At 40.0% G+C, this 15,294-nt stretch overlaps 1 protein-coding gene across 1 annotated transcript; it reads left to right on the plus strand.

Annotated features, from left to right (window-relative positions):
• Positions 1–6,278: 6,278 nt before the first annotated feature.
• On the plus strand, positions 6,279–14,552 carry LOC132473067 (indoleamine 2,3-dioxygenase 2-like). Its single transcript, XM_060073014.1, has 10 exons — positions 6,279–6,492; positions 8,129–8,224; positions 10,143–10,259; positions 10,896–11,014; positions 11,136–11,150; positions 11,237–11,336; positions 12,025–12,142; positions 12,228–12,279; positions 12,515–12,663; positions 13,394–14,552. Exons 1-10 carry the CDS (start codon positions 6,406–6,408, stop codon positions 13,792–13,794), a joined length of 1,254 nt encoding a protein of 417 aa, XP_059928997.1. The 5' UTR covers positions 6,279–6,405; the 3' UTR covers positions 13,795–14,552.
• Positions 14,553–15,294: the final 742 nt, after the last annotated feature.

Consider the following 15,294-nt stretch of genomic DNA (forward strand, 5'->3'; position numbering starts at 1 on the left):
CAGACCTTATTCATGGATAAAACACAGACGTAACAAACTAAAGGAAAAGGAGAAAAATGAAAGAGCATTACAATACCCTTTTAATATTAGGTCTATATTTCATAACCTTTAACACATGGCAAAGGATTTATATTCCATAATCTCTAACAGATGTTGTTGACCAACATTATTCCCTCCCACTGGCCGTCCTCAGTGGAAAAAATGCATATATTTTCTGGTGGGTGCCCTTCCACATTTTCTTTATTAGTAAATGTGTACATTTCATGTACACAAGAACACAAGGAAAAAAAGAAAGAAGGAAATACACTTGCCCCCATGTTCCTCACAATGTTACATCTGAGCTGGCCTGCACTTGCTCTGTGACTCTGGCATTAGATTGCCAGAGATGGTAAGGCTGACTGATGGACAGATGCCAAGAGGCAGATATCTATTTGCAGATTTTATTTCATAAAGAAAATGTCTAAGTCTTCAAGTAAGAAACTAAGAATACAAAGAAAAGACAAAATGTCCAATATGTTAATAGTGTGAAGTTGTTTTATTTGTAGTAATAAAGCTAATGCTTGATAATAATGCTACGATAGACCATGGACCAGAGAATTAGGGTTGTCAACTTTCTCACTATCAAATACATATTCACAGGTTTATCCTTATTCACACATGCCCAACCGACCAAACTCCAGAAATCACTTCTTCTTTTTTTGGCAGGAATTGTCACATTTACGCTATACATACAACTGATGCATATGAGCAGGCCTATGATTGGATGACAGTCGATGTCACCCATGGTGGGATCAGCACATGATCTGCTGCTGTATCAGATCTAGGAGCTGCATCAGGTCTAGGATCTGTACGAGTGCCATCTGGTGATCAGAGTAGAGTAGCACTCAATAAACTTGACAACGGAGGTCCCATATGGGACAAACCAATATAGACCCATATAAGGGATGTCCATGCTAAAATTGGACATTGGGCAAACCTTACTGACAATTGCTAACACTATATCCATAGAAACATTGTTTGTTGTTTGTAGCTTCTTTGCAGCTACATGTTTTTGCTTTTGAATAGGCTATGTTTCTACTAGATAAATGTCCAGATACACCCGGGAAATATTTTCAGAAGCCCCCAGCTGCTGGAGAGGGGACTTGTGATCTCCCATCTCCCCGACTCTATGAAGCAAGTAAGTTCTGCCAATTATTTGTTGCCTCTGTGATGTACCTAACAGTTGGTCATATTTAACAATTTATTCATTATATGATCCTTGATTTGTTGGTTTAAGGAGTCATTTTGATTCATAACATTTAAATATTTTTTTCTTGAAGTTTGTTGTCCCTATTTATGTGGTAGAAGTGGGTGGTGGTGAGCACTGTGGGAGTAATCTGGATGGTGGGGATTGTGTGTGTGTGTGTGTGTGTGTAATAGCTATCGCTATTTTACAGGCGGATAAATGACACTTGCGTCGCGGCGCAAGTGTCAAAAGGGTTGGTCTGAAGCAGCCTAATTACCCGTAGGTGTGGTTTGGGCGTAACGTCCAACAAACCAATGAGAGTGCCAGCTCCCATCCCCTTTAAGAGCCATGAGCGCATTTGAATCGGACGAGTTGATATTTTGACAGCGCGTCTGCAATCTCCGATGAGACAGATGCACATGAATTTCAAACTGCAAATGGCTCAGTTTATTGCCAAATAATATGGCCTAATTCACACATGGAATAAGGGGTTTTCTTCCACAACTTCAGAAATACTGAGTCCTCAAATAAATTTCGCCAAAGAAAACGTAAATAATATAACATATGATATGCGGTAACTGATCTATTTAATGAAATACGCAATACATTATAAACATTGTTTCTTATCAGTATTGTATGCTATCCTAATATGCATGTGTCTCCGCGGTAATAGACATTGCCATTGATTGTATTATGCGTTACGTGTTTAGTTTGCGTGTGTTTAAACAGAGCACACACGCGCGCCCGCATTCATTCATTCTTTTTAACACTCACTCGCGGTAAAACAATGTTTTTCACGATCAAATACTCATCAATCCTAAAAGTTATGGGCATGTAGGCCTATACGATGTCTGTGTCAAGAAAATATGTGTTTGCTGTACGGTGTTTGCAGATGCATTGATTTAAAAGTACAACTTATTACCGCTGCATCAGCTGTTTTTTCCCAAATAATTTACCAAGAATGTGCGGCTAGGTAGATGAGAGAAGCAAAGTGTATGCGCGAGGTGCACAAGCAATCCGTATGCATCGCATGCGCATGTAGGCTATGCATCCGCCCTTAAAATAGCATCTGAACAACGCGCCACTGACTTTAAACCAGGTATTTCCTGGTCAGTAGCGCAATGGTATTCAGCAACGGCAAAATAGCGTTTGCGCCAGAACACGCCTCCTCCTTCCGCCGAACCGCCCCTTGGGGCGCATGATCAATCCCTAATTTACCGGCGAGTGGCGCTGGTGGGAAAAGAACGCTCTGCGCCAGTTGTAAACTAGCAACGACACATGCGCCAGTGACTAAGTCACTTGCGCCGGATGCAAGATAGGGCCCTTATTCTTATACTATCTGGATCCTCCCCGGTCACGGCGAGCCTACAGGTATGAAACAATGAATCCCAGGGCTAGTTATCACTACTGTGAAAAGGGGTTGCCACTGTTGTGGCTAGGAGCTGCGTAGCATGCTGTAGCTACTGAGCGGAATTGACAAGCAGTTGGACAAGGAACATTTTGATGGCTAATGGCTCAGCTGTTTGTTTGTCTCACTTGAGATTTACAGCTTAATGCACACTTCACGTGGTGCTGATGCAGAGCAATTATGATGGCTCAGGCAGTGGTCACTAGGCTGTTTCATTCGGCGCTAAAGCCCCGGATATTATTTAATTAGCCCTGAATCTTATTTATTTATTTATTTTGCTTGCTTTACACTAGAAACAAACATGGGGATTCCAGCGGCATCTAAGAATAAAGTAGCCTAGTCCTTCTAGATAGTCCTTCTGCCAAGTTTAAAAATATAACCAGACTGTTGACCACCTCAGGTGAATTAACCTATCCTATCCCCAGTGAAATATATATATATATATACATATATGTAAGGTCTGTCTCACTTGTATTAATTTTACTCCTGAATGGAACTTTAGATGTCTGGGAATAAGCAGCACAGCAGTCAGGTATTTAAAGCTATAATAAACTGCATATTTTGTTTATTTAGGTAAAGCCTTATGAAAAAATGTGCATGCGCAATAAAGCATACAAATTTTTTTGAAAAATTCCCCTTTTCCCTTTCCCTCTGGGCTAAGCCACGGATATGTCAGAAACCTAGAAACGCCCCTGGGCTCAGGTATTGTGGTTTCGGGGCTAGGCATGACTCAAAGAATGGTAAAGGTTCAACAAGATTGTTTATTCAGAGATACAAGGTAAACGAACAGGCACTCTAGTGGGAGTTCATGAAGCACTTGTTGGAATCCAGGTATCTTCAGTCTGTATTGGTATAGGCGTAATCGTAAAAAAGCCACGCCTATAGAAGCAGAAACCAGTCACAACTGTTGTTGGCACTATGAATGTGTGAGGTTTAATATCGTGTGGTCTAATAAGGTGATGGAATAATTCATTTGCATCTACTGAAATGGTCGCTGACATTCAATGCACTCCTAATTTCGTTTTTAAATAAGCAGCAGTATCTGTTTGATACTGCTGCTCTGGAGCCGCATTCTACCACTGTCTACGTTTACCCTGGCTTGGCTTATGTACAGCTTAAGCGCTAGTACTTGAAAGTCACCATACCCAAATGCTTCACTGAAATTGCTGCTGATCAAGACTTAAGGGGGAACCTCCAAGCTTGGATATTTTCTAATAGAGAGTACTGCTTCATATGCGAGTTGTAAAACAGTTAGTGCCTGCGACTTCAAATCCATTTTCTGCAAAGAAATCCAAGAAAACGCAGGAACTAGGGGCTAAATTATGTTCTGGGGACGGTATTTTACACCCCAAAAAGTCCCTACTCGAGGGGGTAGTACCTTCTAAAAGTACTGAAACGTTTGGTGTGGGCCTTGCAGCACTAAAACATGTCTGATTGGTCGAGTACAGATAGCATGTTATTTCTGCCATTTCAACATCTGCAGCCACAAGCAGGGATGTACTAAATCACACACAGTCCTTTTATTGCATCCATTGTGGTAAACAACCTCCATAGACCTATAATCATCGCTATCTGTTATATGTATTGATCATTCTCTTGATAGAAGTCTGCACTGCAAGCCAATGATTACTTGCACTGCGAGACATGAATATAGGTTCCTTTGAAACAGGGAATCATCCCCAAAAACAAACAACTCCCAAGCATGGATGCATTAAAGAATGCACACCCACTTAACCCCTCATCCGCATATTGCACTTCGCTCCACTATTTTACACTCTGCAATTTTACAACTCCATAATAACCAAATCGTCTCAATACTTATGTTATGATGAAAGTAAAGAGCATACGCTTGTATTGCCGTATGTATTGTCACTACCCTGATTCTTATTGGAATTAACTTACGTAGAGTTAATACTTAATTAATTGAATGTAACTGCCCTGCACTTGTCGTATGTTTTGATATGCTGTTTCATGTGTGAAATAAATCCGACAATTACTGAAGGACTTTGCTGGTTGTTGGGGTGTTCTTCAAGAGCCCGCGAATAAAGGGATTGAACATGGTGTCTTGGCTCTATGGTCTATTTGGAACAAAGGACTTGGATACTGCACCTTGATTTGAATCCTTCTTTTCACCAGCCTCCATTTCTTTCGCTGTCTCCTCATTATTAGGGTCACCTGAGACCCCTTTCATATGCAGCGCAGAAAGATAGATCTAGAAGAACAATGCATTTGATAACAAATTGGATTATATATATATAGCCAATAAAACCATTTCTCCCCGTCATCTTAATTAAAATACAGATAAAAGCCATCATCTGTCATAGGCCTAAATGCAACCTTTAACCTTACTTGGTTTATTACATTTTTTATCTTGTTATACTTACTTTCTTATTTTGTTTTTTTGGATGATTTTTTTGAGGGGCTGTAATGTATGAGTTACAGCACCATTGATTGATACACATCTGGGCTTCTATCGTTCTAGGTGACAGTCAGCCATGGTCAACAAATTAGTGTTATGTTTTCTCATATGGTAAAATTAGAATGGAGAGCTTCTTCTGGAAAAGGGGACAAAATGTAGCAACTTAATCTCGTTGTTTCACTCAAGTAGGTCTATATGACAAGTTACTTCTAATCCTGGCTGTGCCTGCCTGCCCGAACTCTGGCCATCAGAGTACTTGCCTGCCTGCTCTGCGGTTTTTATAAAACCTAGTTTGGGTCAACCTTGTTTGTGTGTCATGTCATGTGTTTGGGTTCCCTAGTCCGACAATAACAGGCCATCTGCATTCTTCCTGGAAGCAGAAAAAGTACATGACCAGTGTTTATTTTGACGATGACGAGTGGCTTCAAAGATAACCATTAGCATACAGAGAATTCCTAGGAATCTTTTCAGTGTGTGAAGTTACTATATGAATAAAATGTCCTTTGTTGATTCTTTTTTGCTAGGTATATCGATAGATTCTTTTGATAAGCAATACATTGAGCTGTGTGATGGAGAAGCTGTTTGATGTAATGGTATATGTTGGAGAAGATACTATTGCACATTGACCATTTTTAGCTCAAAACGCCTGTGATATCCCGATCTATAGTCAACATCTATATAGATGTATATCTATATATATACATTGATATACTGTAGATCTATATGTAGAGATATTTTATCTGTATATATATATATATATATACATAATTTAAAACAAATTCGATTATTTTATTGAAATTAAACAAGAAAAATTAACGTTAAAAAACTTGACTGGGGCAGCATAGGGCCAGGCCGACTTTGCCGCAAAACGTCGAAAAAAGCAGAGTGTTTTCTAAATGTAGTGAGGTGAAAGTAGGCTATATATATGTAATAATTTGTGCAATGAAAAAGTAATAACATAGGCTCACTTCTCTACTTTCCACAACACGAAGTTACATCACAGATAAATGTATAACATTATAAACGATAAGCGAGAGAAGAATTACCTTCTCCTATACCTTCCCCTACTACAGATACATTGAATAAGCTCTAACCTCGCAGAATGTTTGGATTACATTAGTAACAACTAGGCAAGACACTAATCAGGAGAAGCCCACACTGTTGACAGAAGAGAAACAGATTGAACTTTGACACAACTTTATGAAGAAAAATGCAATGTGATTGGCTCTCAGGCTCCAGCCGAATATCTTAGGAGAAGTGATGTGATGGTTTAAAAGGAAATGGTAAGTTCTCGCTCAGCAGACAAGAAGGTCACTTTTCCTGCTATAGAGAATATTGAGAGCATTAGACAGGATGAAGACTACGAGCGAGGAGATGCTGCAAAGAGACATGTACTCATTTGATATATCACAACTTGGGTTTGTTCTTACGGAGCCATTGGTGAGTAGCATACTATGGCATTTATATGAAATCACACAAATATCAGAGGTTTAACTATTGCACAGTTCCACCTGGAAGTGAAAATAAGCTTATCTTTTCTATTGATTCATACCATGTGCCTCAACCCTACTTGTATTTTTAATGTATGTAATGTATACAGTGTATAACGTTATTTTTATTTTTTTCACATATACATGGTACTAAAGCGATATATGGAAGGTTTTCATGTTATTTATATGACCTAAAGGGACTGTTTAGGATTTCTACATGCAAAATAATGCAAAAAAGGGGAAAAGGGATGACATTAACCATGGATAATGGCAAAAAGGTTTGTTCTTTCACAAGTATTACTTTGAGTAACTTGTTTTCAGGATTTTAACTAACCAGTTTATTATTGCTATTGTTTCAACCCACGGACCTTGCACTGACTGCTCTGAATGAGAAGTAATTTCTGACTAATGTTTTTTTGTGTTAGACCCCCAACGTTTCCTCTGCTCTTTGTCCCCTCCGCCCTATGTTCCCTCAGCTCTATATTCCCTCATCCCTATCTTCCCTTAGCCCTGTTATTGATAAGTCCAATATTAACTCAACAAAAAGTCAATGTGTGGCCACACACCCACTTCCTATTTAGAAAGTCACTGTAGGGGATTTTGAGGTGAGTCATCGGAGGAGTCAACTGACTCCAACCACTTCACTTCTCTATTGATTCCTACCACATGCCTATGAATTGGATTGATTGCAAATAATGTATTTATAACTTAAAATAGGCAATAAATCAAACTATTAATTTATAATAGATATATTTAATATTATATAATTGTTCTTCATTCACATGTGGTGCTAAGGGACATACCTTAGGCATCATGAGTTTCAAACGGAAGGTGTTTAGAGTTTATTCTAGGAGGGGTGTCTCCTTTATGGGGAGACGCCTTTAGTGTTTTGTTGTGTTGATCTTGAATACGATCAAATTTCTGATCATTTTCTTTCTGATAACTCTAGTTTAAAATGTTCAAAATAATGGTCAACATTGGACTCAACACCTCCCTATGCAGATGTATCTATAATTCATGACGTTGCCCAGACGGTGTGATTCGTTGACCAAACCTCTAAAGTGATCCCCACCAAAGGCGCCCCCCAGGGCTGTGTGCTCAGCTCCCTCCGGTTCTCCATGTTTACACATGATTGTGCAGAGACAAACAGTACTAACATTGTCAAGATTTCTCAGCTCAGCTATGGCGTCACATGTCGTGAGTGTACAAATCATAAATTTTTCCTAACAAATCACAATCTCATGTAGATGGACCAACTTGTTCCTTGCTTGGCATCTTTCTTTAACTGATCATTATTCAGACAGTTTGGCCTTAGTTAAGCTGGAGTAAATTACCATAACGTTGTTTGTCAACTGTCTATAAAATCAAGAAGAAGGCCAGAGGCTTTTTTTATTTTCAAAGGTTTGCTTTCAAGGAAATGAGTACTGACAACAAGTTCTCTCTAAACCTTCCTACCTAGGTTTTTTCATATTATGACACTGACCCACCCCCCCCCCCCCCAGTCACAACCACCAGTGTTTTACAGGGTTATAAATGACATTGTTAACCATATTTTCTGAAATTTGTTATATTGCATTTAATTTTAGATGGACCTTCCGGAATACTACCAGATATGGATGGAAATAGCCCATAACATTTGCCACCTGATTAACAAACATCAACTACGCAGTGTGGTTCAAAAGGTAAGAATGATGGTATAGGAAGCATTCTGTATGTGGAACACAGGATATCACATCAGTGTGTAGTAGTTTTGATGTATTTCAGGTATACACAGGGACATAATTTAATTCTAGAGCACTGTATGAACAGCATAACTCAGAATCAACTTATTGTAATATTGTTTATTGTAATATTGGGTAAAATTTATATTTTTAGTACTCAGCACGACAAGTAAACAAAGATAAACACTTCTGATTCCCATATTGGCAATAATTATATTTGATTATATCAAACATGTAGCATAGATTATGCGTGCACAAGGATTACAAATAATCTTTGTAATGAAAAAAACATCAGCTGATGTATTTTGTCTTGTCTTGCCATAAAAACAGGCTCTTTTCTTTTCACACAAAATGATAGAGCTCAAATCTGGAAGGCTTGATCCATTCGGTTTTCAAGTCCTCTTATGAGGTACTCTGACCTCTTTGTTCATTCGCGTAGGACATTACTAATGCAGCTTCACCGGGGACGACACTGAGGCGGTTTGTCCGGGCCTCTGTGCCTCTTGAGGTTGTTGGTTTCTTCGCCACCTCTACATCTAACCTCCCAGAGGGGAAGGCGCTACTCCTTTAGTGTTTTACTCTTCAGCCAGTCTCCCCCTAATGTCCTTTCCAGGGCTGGCTGTCAGGTGCCGTGAGTGGCACAGAAGCAGGGAATATTCACATCTGAGCAGCATTTTGAGTGACACCAACCGCTTTTATAATATATGCGTCCTGTGCGTGGTTCAGAACGCAGTGTGCTCGTGGCGTTGAATCTAATTGGTTTGGGTCACTCAGTTCACTTCGGTTTTGTCGGTTTGGCTTCAGTGTAGTACTTAGCGATGGGGAGTGGCCTGGATAGCAGGGGATTTTTGTGCCATGGTTGAGATTGTAATAGGTTTTGTTCAAACAGGATAAATCGTTCAACACATAATTATCCCTAAAAAGTAATTACAGTCATTACAGTCAAAAGATCAAATACTTTGTTTGCTGCAATACTACTTATTTCAAGAAGAAGAAACATAAACATATGGCATATACTGTAAAACTGAAATAAATGAAAATCCCAAATTGGATAGTAAAACTTTCAACATTAATTATACGAATATGTAACTAATAGGGAATTTAAACATTGTTGTTGAGGAAAGGGGTGTAGAATGCTGGTGTATTCTAGTGTCTCTCTGTGTTCTCGTGCACACACCTGTGTTCACACTTCTTAGAGTAAGAACAGGCCAGGGCCTCTCCAACAAACCTCCATTTGTTTATTTCCCTACAAGGATGAACCAAATGGCCGGATGCCAGGCCATCTGGGTCATGTCCAAGGGAGACACTGTGTCAGTTATTTTGTGAATTACGCTTTCTTTAGTATAATACTCCCCCTGAACCTTTGGTTAGGTGAGAAGAGGTAGCCAAGGAGCACATCTGGAGACTGCTCCTCACCTAGATAAACACAGAACGCTTCTTCTGCCTCTGGAGCCCTGACCCGTGAGCCGTTGTGGACAGGGGTTCTGCATTAAGAGTTGGACCCTAAAATTACTTTAACTGCTTAACTGAAATGGGTTTGGGAAGGGCTCTGATGGCCTAAAGATCCCTGTCTTTGTGCACTATTGTAATTTGGATGCACTGAGCCTTGTGGCCATTTTTATGTAGATGTAGAAAATCTACATCTGCATCTATCATTAGATCATTGACTTATTGTAGTGATACATTTGAATTGAATATTGAAAAGGCTGTATATGCACTGACATCCATTTTCATGAAGATGGAATACGCGATAGGAGAGTGGGTTTGGTACGTAAGGTGCGGCTTGGTACATTATCTTTTAGATATTACACAAACTATTAGTTCCACAAATTGCAGTTTTAAAGATAAAGCCCTAATCTTTCAACCTTCAACGTTTCAGATGCCCATGCTGAGCATAAATCTTCTCAGTAGCTATCGAGAGCTAAGGCTAGCCCACCTGGCGCTGGGGTTCATCACCATGGGCTATGTATGGCAGGAAGAGCAAAACCCTGCCCAGGTAAAGATTTTGTCTCCGGTACTGTCTAACAAGCTAACAAGCTAAAATCAAACTGATGAGTCAAAAAATACATATAAATGCTTCATAAATTCAATCAATTGGAATTGATTTTTAGATGATGTCGCGTTTTTGAAGAAAGTAGTCCAATCCAGGTCGCTTTTAACTCACTTTATTTGTTAAAGTATTTCGGTATGGTAACTATGAAGCAAAAGGGAGGGAATTGCATCTAACACCTGTGGAGAGAAATACTGAAGCTACTTCGACCCCCGGGGCATAGGCCCGAGGCTCTATGCGGGTCCGCCTATGTCTCTCACCTCCAATCTCACTCCCGCGCTGATTTGTATCAAGTGGGCGTGGCCTATGTGAAGTAGTTGTGGTCGGTGTGACGTATTGGCTCCGCCCTCCTCACCTGTCTAAAGGGGCTGCCATCTGTGGCTGGAGTAGTTATTGCAGCTTATGTGTTAGATCCTGCTTTCTAGTGGCTATTTGAGGGTAATGCAGATTGTGTGTTCGATCCTGCTTCATAGTGGCTATGTGGGGGCAGCTTATGTGCTTAAAATACGTAACAATGACTACATTAAAAGGGCTCTTGTTGAAATCGAGTTCTTCACCTTCACACTTGTTTCCCCCTGACAGAGACTTCCCAAAGCCCTCGCTGTCCCCTTCACGCTGGTTTCCCGTAAGCTGGATCTCCCAGCCATCCTGACGTACTCTGACTGTGTCCTAGCCAACTGGAAGCTGAAGGACCCAGCGGGGTGAGCCCCAAAATAATTCAAAGATGATGATGAGGATGATAGTCATCTTCATCCTCATCCAAATCAAAAGCATATGTTCTGAAAATCACTGGCTAACATACACAGTGTTCTTTTTTTGCAGGGATTTGGAACTGAAGTAAGAAAGCAGAACCACTTGCATTGAGATTTGTCCATCTCTTTTTACAAATTATCTTTCAATCATTAAATTACTTATTGTTCTAGGAACATGGATTTAATTCTCAATTTCCCTGGCAATGAGAGCTGTCGGGGATTTCTATTGGTGTCGTGGATTGTTGAGAAGGCTGCGGTATGTGGCCTTAAGGTTTGTTATAGAACACCATTTTTTCATTTACCAGTAGAAAGCCAGATACCACAGCAGTATTTCTTGTTTGATTATCTTCGTACGGATCAGATATACCAATGCGTTTCTTGAATTAAAAAGCTTTATATAAGGCTATCCCATTTCCAGCTTTGTAAAGTAGGAATAAATAGATAAAATTGAATATTCAAAAGCCAGTTCTGAAGTGAAAATTTACTTTTACCAAATATGCCTCTATAAAAAATGGACGAGTATCAGAGCTATGCAGATTCTAGCCACTGATACTGATACCACTTTTAAACCAGTGTCGGCCGCTATGCACTGACCCAGTTACAGATCGGTGCAACGACAACAGAACGTATACTTCAGCTGAACCTCACCTTTTAGCCTCGCTTTTAGACCGTTATTCAGGTCTTAACCATGCCTTTTTATTTTCATCTTTCTTTTGTTTACTTGGTATTTCTGTCTTCCTATTATTTTTGTTATGCTTATGTAAAGCACTTTCAAATCCATTTTATCGCACACAGTAATTTCTTATTATCATACATAGAACTGCATTTAGTTTTTGTATAAAATGTGCGGTATAAAAACATTTGAATCGAATATGGACAACAGAAATCAGTTTGTTAAACATCACTCAAGCTTCATGACGGGTCAGACTGATGATGTGTTGTTTTTTCGTATGGTGAAGGGTATCCTGGCAGTGAGAATGGCCATGGAAGAGCACGATGAGACCGGGCTGCTAAAGGGTCTCAACGAAATAGCCGCGTCATTGAAACAGATGAAGAAAGAATTTAACCTCATGCACGGTACATGACCAATGAGTCACCGAAATGTCCTTCTGCAGGATGAAATGGGAGGAGGTTCATTTACCGGCTGTTGATCTTTTCACAGAACATGTCAATCAAACCGAATTCTTTGGAACATTGCGGATATTCTTCTCAGGGTGAGTTTAAAGAATATACTAAACATGAAACATTAATTTCACTACATGTCCACAACATAACCTATCAATGCCTAATATAGTAATATAACATTTCTCCCATCCTGTTTCGGACATGATTACACCATGTAAGAATTCAATCATTGAATAACAATCAAATAAAATCCCATACAGCATAAATATAGACTAATAATGATTGAGCTAAGCCTAACAGAATCTCCCCCTTGGTGTTGCTCAGGTGGAAAGACAACCCTCAGCTGCCAAACGGGCTGGTCTACGAAGGCGTTAACGATGAGCCCGTGTATTTGTCGGGCTGTAGCGCAGCCCAGAGCTCAGCGGTACAGAGCTTCGACGCCATCCTAGGCGTCCAGCATGAGGAGAAGTCAGGTAACCCCATGGACTGTAATAAATATGGACGCAGTGTTCCTGACGATACCACACTGCCGATCAAGGGCATTACATGGCCCCCTCGCAGTAGTTTAAGGCAAAGACTCATTGATATTCAGTCCTTTATTACTTTTTTTTAGAAAAAAATAACTGTAAAACGGGTCCTCCAAACATAGATAGTATGAAGATGAACTACAAACTATGGTCCTAAACAAACTCCAAATTTTCCTGTTGACTTAGAATGGTCTCGGTTATTTTAGCATCCCTATAGCCCATTAGATGAAGTACGTGTCAGTCCCTTCCACCAGGGCTTCATAAACAGGTGGTCATGGCTGCCGCTTGGGTAACCCCGCTTGTTCTGGATCCATCCAACTCAGACCTTCCTCTGGTATTTCGTTCGCCAAACATGGCTTAGAACTGCACTCGTTTGCATGTAACTCAATGTTGACTTCAAAGTCAAACATTGTGTGACATGGATATTAATATAAAAGCGTTTACATAATAATTTTTTTCTAAAATAATTGTACATCGACCACCTTGTCCGTAGAATTGAGCCAGATCATGGATATAAAAAGTGGAACAATCTTCTTTTTTTTCACTTCATCCACAGTTAGGGGACCAGTTCATACAAGGTCTATTACTATCCAGCTTTTTTGGGCATCTGCAGTCATTGGTCGTTTGTCCCATGCTAACCAAACCCCTCTCTCCCTCTCTACACCAATCCATCCAGCGGCCTTCCTGAGGCGCATGCGTCTTTACATGCCCCCGGGCCACAAACAGCTGATCGAGACCCTGTGTGCGCCCCCTCGCCTCAGGGATCTGGTGGTCCCCAGCCCTCCGCTCCACCAGGCGTACAACGCCTGCGTCTCGGCCCTGGAGGACCTGAGGACCTTCCACCTGTGTGTCGTGGCCAAGTTCATCATCATCCCGGGTGGCCAGGCGCGGGCCACTGCCGGCCGCTGCCCGCTCAGCGGTGGGGGCTCGGGTCTTGGTCTGGGCTCCACCGGCACGGGAGGGTCCAACCCCATGTTATTCCTCAAGAGCGTCAGGGACGCTACCCATAATGCACTTATCCCGTGTCCCTCACTGGGGGAGAGGATCTTGCCATTAAGTATGTGTGACAGGAATTAATGAACGCGGGGGTGATGATGGTAACAGCCCGGAGTGGTTTGTTCTGCTTGTACCACAGTTTAGAACGATTATATTCTTTAGTCTACAAAATGATTATGTTTATTTATATATATATATATATCAGCTTACATTTTTATACCCAATAATATTATATCAGGGGGAGGGGGCTTAAAAAAAGTTGTATTTAGTTGTTTGATAACCACTTTATTTAAGGGCAGTAGCACTTTCCAATAATTGTCTTTTTGTAGTAGAGCACATACTATTTCAAAATTATCAAAGATTGTCAAATGTGTATAGTGTCAACTTCAGCAGTTAATCATACTTATTGTGCTGGTGAAAGTGGTTCTCTCCATCAGTATATCGCAGTGCTTTTTTGCTGATCTGATCAATTGAATGGTGCTGCATTTGTTCAAATTGTCGCTAAAAAGCGTCATTCACATTTTCACTTATTTTTATTCATCAGTCAAACACTTCCACATTCTCTTTATCGATTGGGGCTTTGTCATGATTGGATGTAAACATAGTGGGTGATCCAGAGAGAAGTTATTGTGTAAGTGTAACATAAGTTATATGTGTAAAAAACGATGGGCTTAGCCAGAGGAATCGGAATTGACCATGCAAAATCTTAATCCCGGACACCCTTATATAAATATATAATACATCTATTTAATATTTGAAAAACATCAATTGCACACGTGAAATAGTTCATATTTCAGTTGTTTGATGTGTTGCCAAAGAAAATAAATTAAGAGCATTCATTTATATTTTCATGCGTTTTACAATCCAAATATAAAGTTTTTCACATAAATAGGACGGACCTTAGCTACGACTTGGCAACGGGAGGTATTCTAGTCCGCTGAGCTATGAGCCAGAGAGATAACGTTATGGATTGTACATATTTATAATTCGAAATTCGTCCAAGCCTTTATACCACAGATACTCTAGGGTCTATAGCATATTCTTAAGAATAAGCATTGTTTGATTACAGTTTAATTCATTTTTCACAATTTACCAGCTTTCGTTTTGAAGAATGATCACCGCGCCATTTGTTTCAAAGGGAATCGCGACGGTCTTTAGTTTAAACATAAAGTGTACATATTTATAATTTGAAATTCGTCCCAGCCTTTATAACACAGATACTATAGGGTCTATAACATATAAAAGAGTTTTCTGATTACAATTAAATGCAACAGTAAGCTGACAACATCGCTAATTAACACTTCAACTGCAAATTAACCACACAGAGATAACCATGGCAACCGGTCAAACTAATTTTCTTCTTGTGATCATTCTGCACACACATCTGCCGTGTTGATAAACAAATAATCCCCCTATACTACATTCTCATTGCCATTTTAAGTGTTAATTTTACAGTTTAACAAGATCAGGTTGAATCAGATTCAGAGAGTATGTCTTCAACGGCTCACCACTGCCACCATAATTTGCAGTAAAGACATGCATATCATTTGTTTTTAGGGAAATTAATGGGGAGAAAATACA

The sequence above is a fragment of the Gadus macrocephalus genome, chromosome 15 (assembly GCF_031168955.1).
Source record: "Gadus macrocephalus chromosome 15, ASM3116895v1".
NCBI lineage: Eukaryota > Metazoa > Chordata > Actinopteri > Gadiformes > Gadidae > Gadus > Gadus macrocephalus.

Coding starts and splice junctions, on each gene's coding strand:
- LOC132473067 (XM_060073014.1), top strand. CDS start 6,406: ATGAAGACTACGAGCGAGGAGATGCTGCAAAGAGACATGTACTCATTT. Junction 12,280..12,514: donor TTGCGGATATTCTTCTCAGG/GTGAGTTTAAAG, acceptor GGTGTTGCTCAG/GTGGAAAGACAACCCTCAGC. Junction 12,664..13,393: donor CCAGCATGAGGAGAAGTCAG/GTAACCCCATGG, acceptor CAATCCATCCAG/CGGCCTTCCTGAGGCGCATG.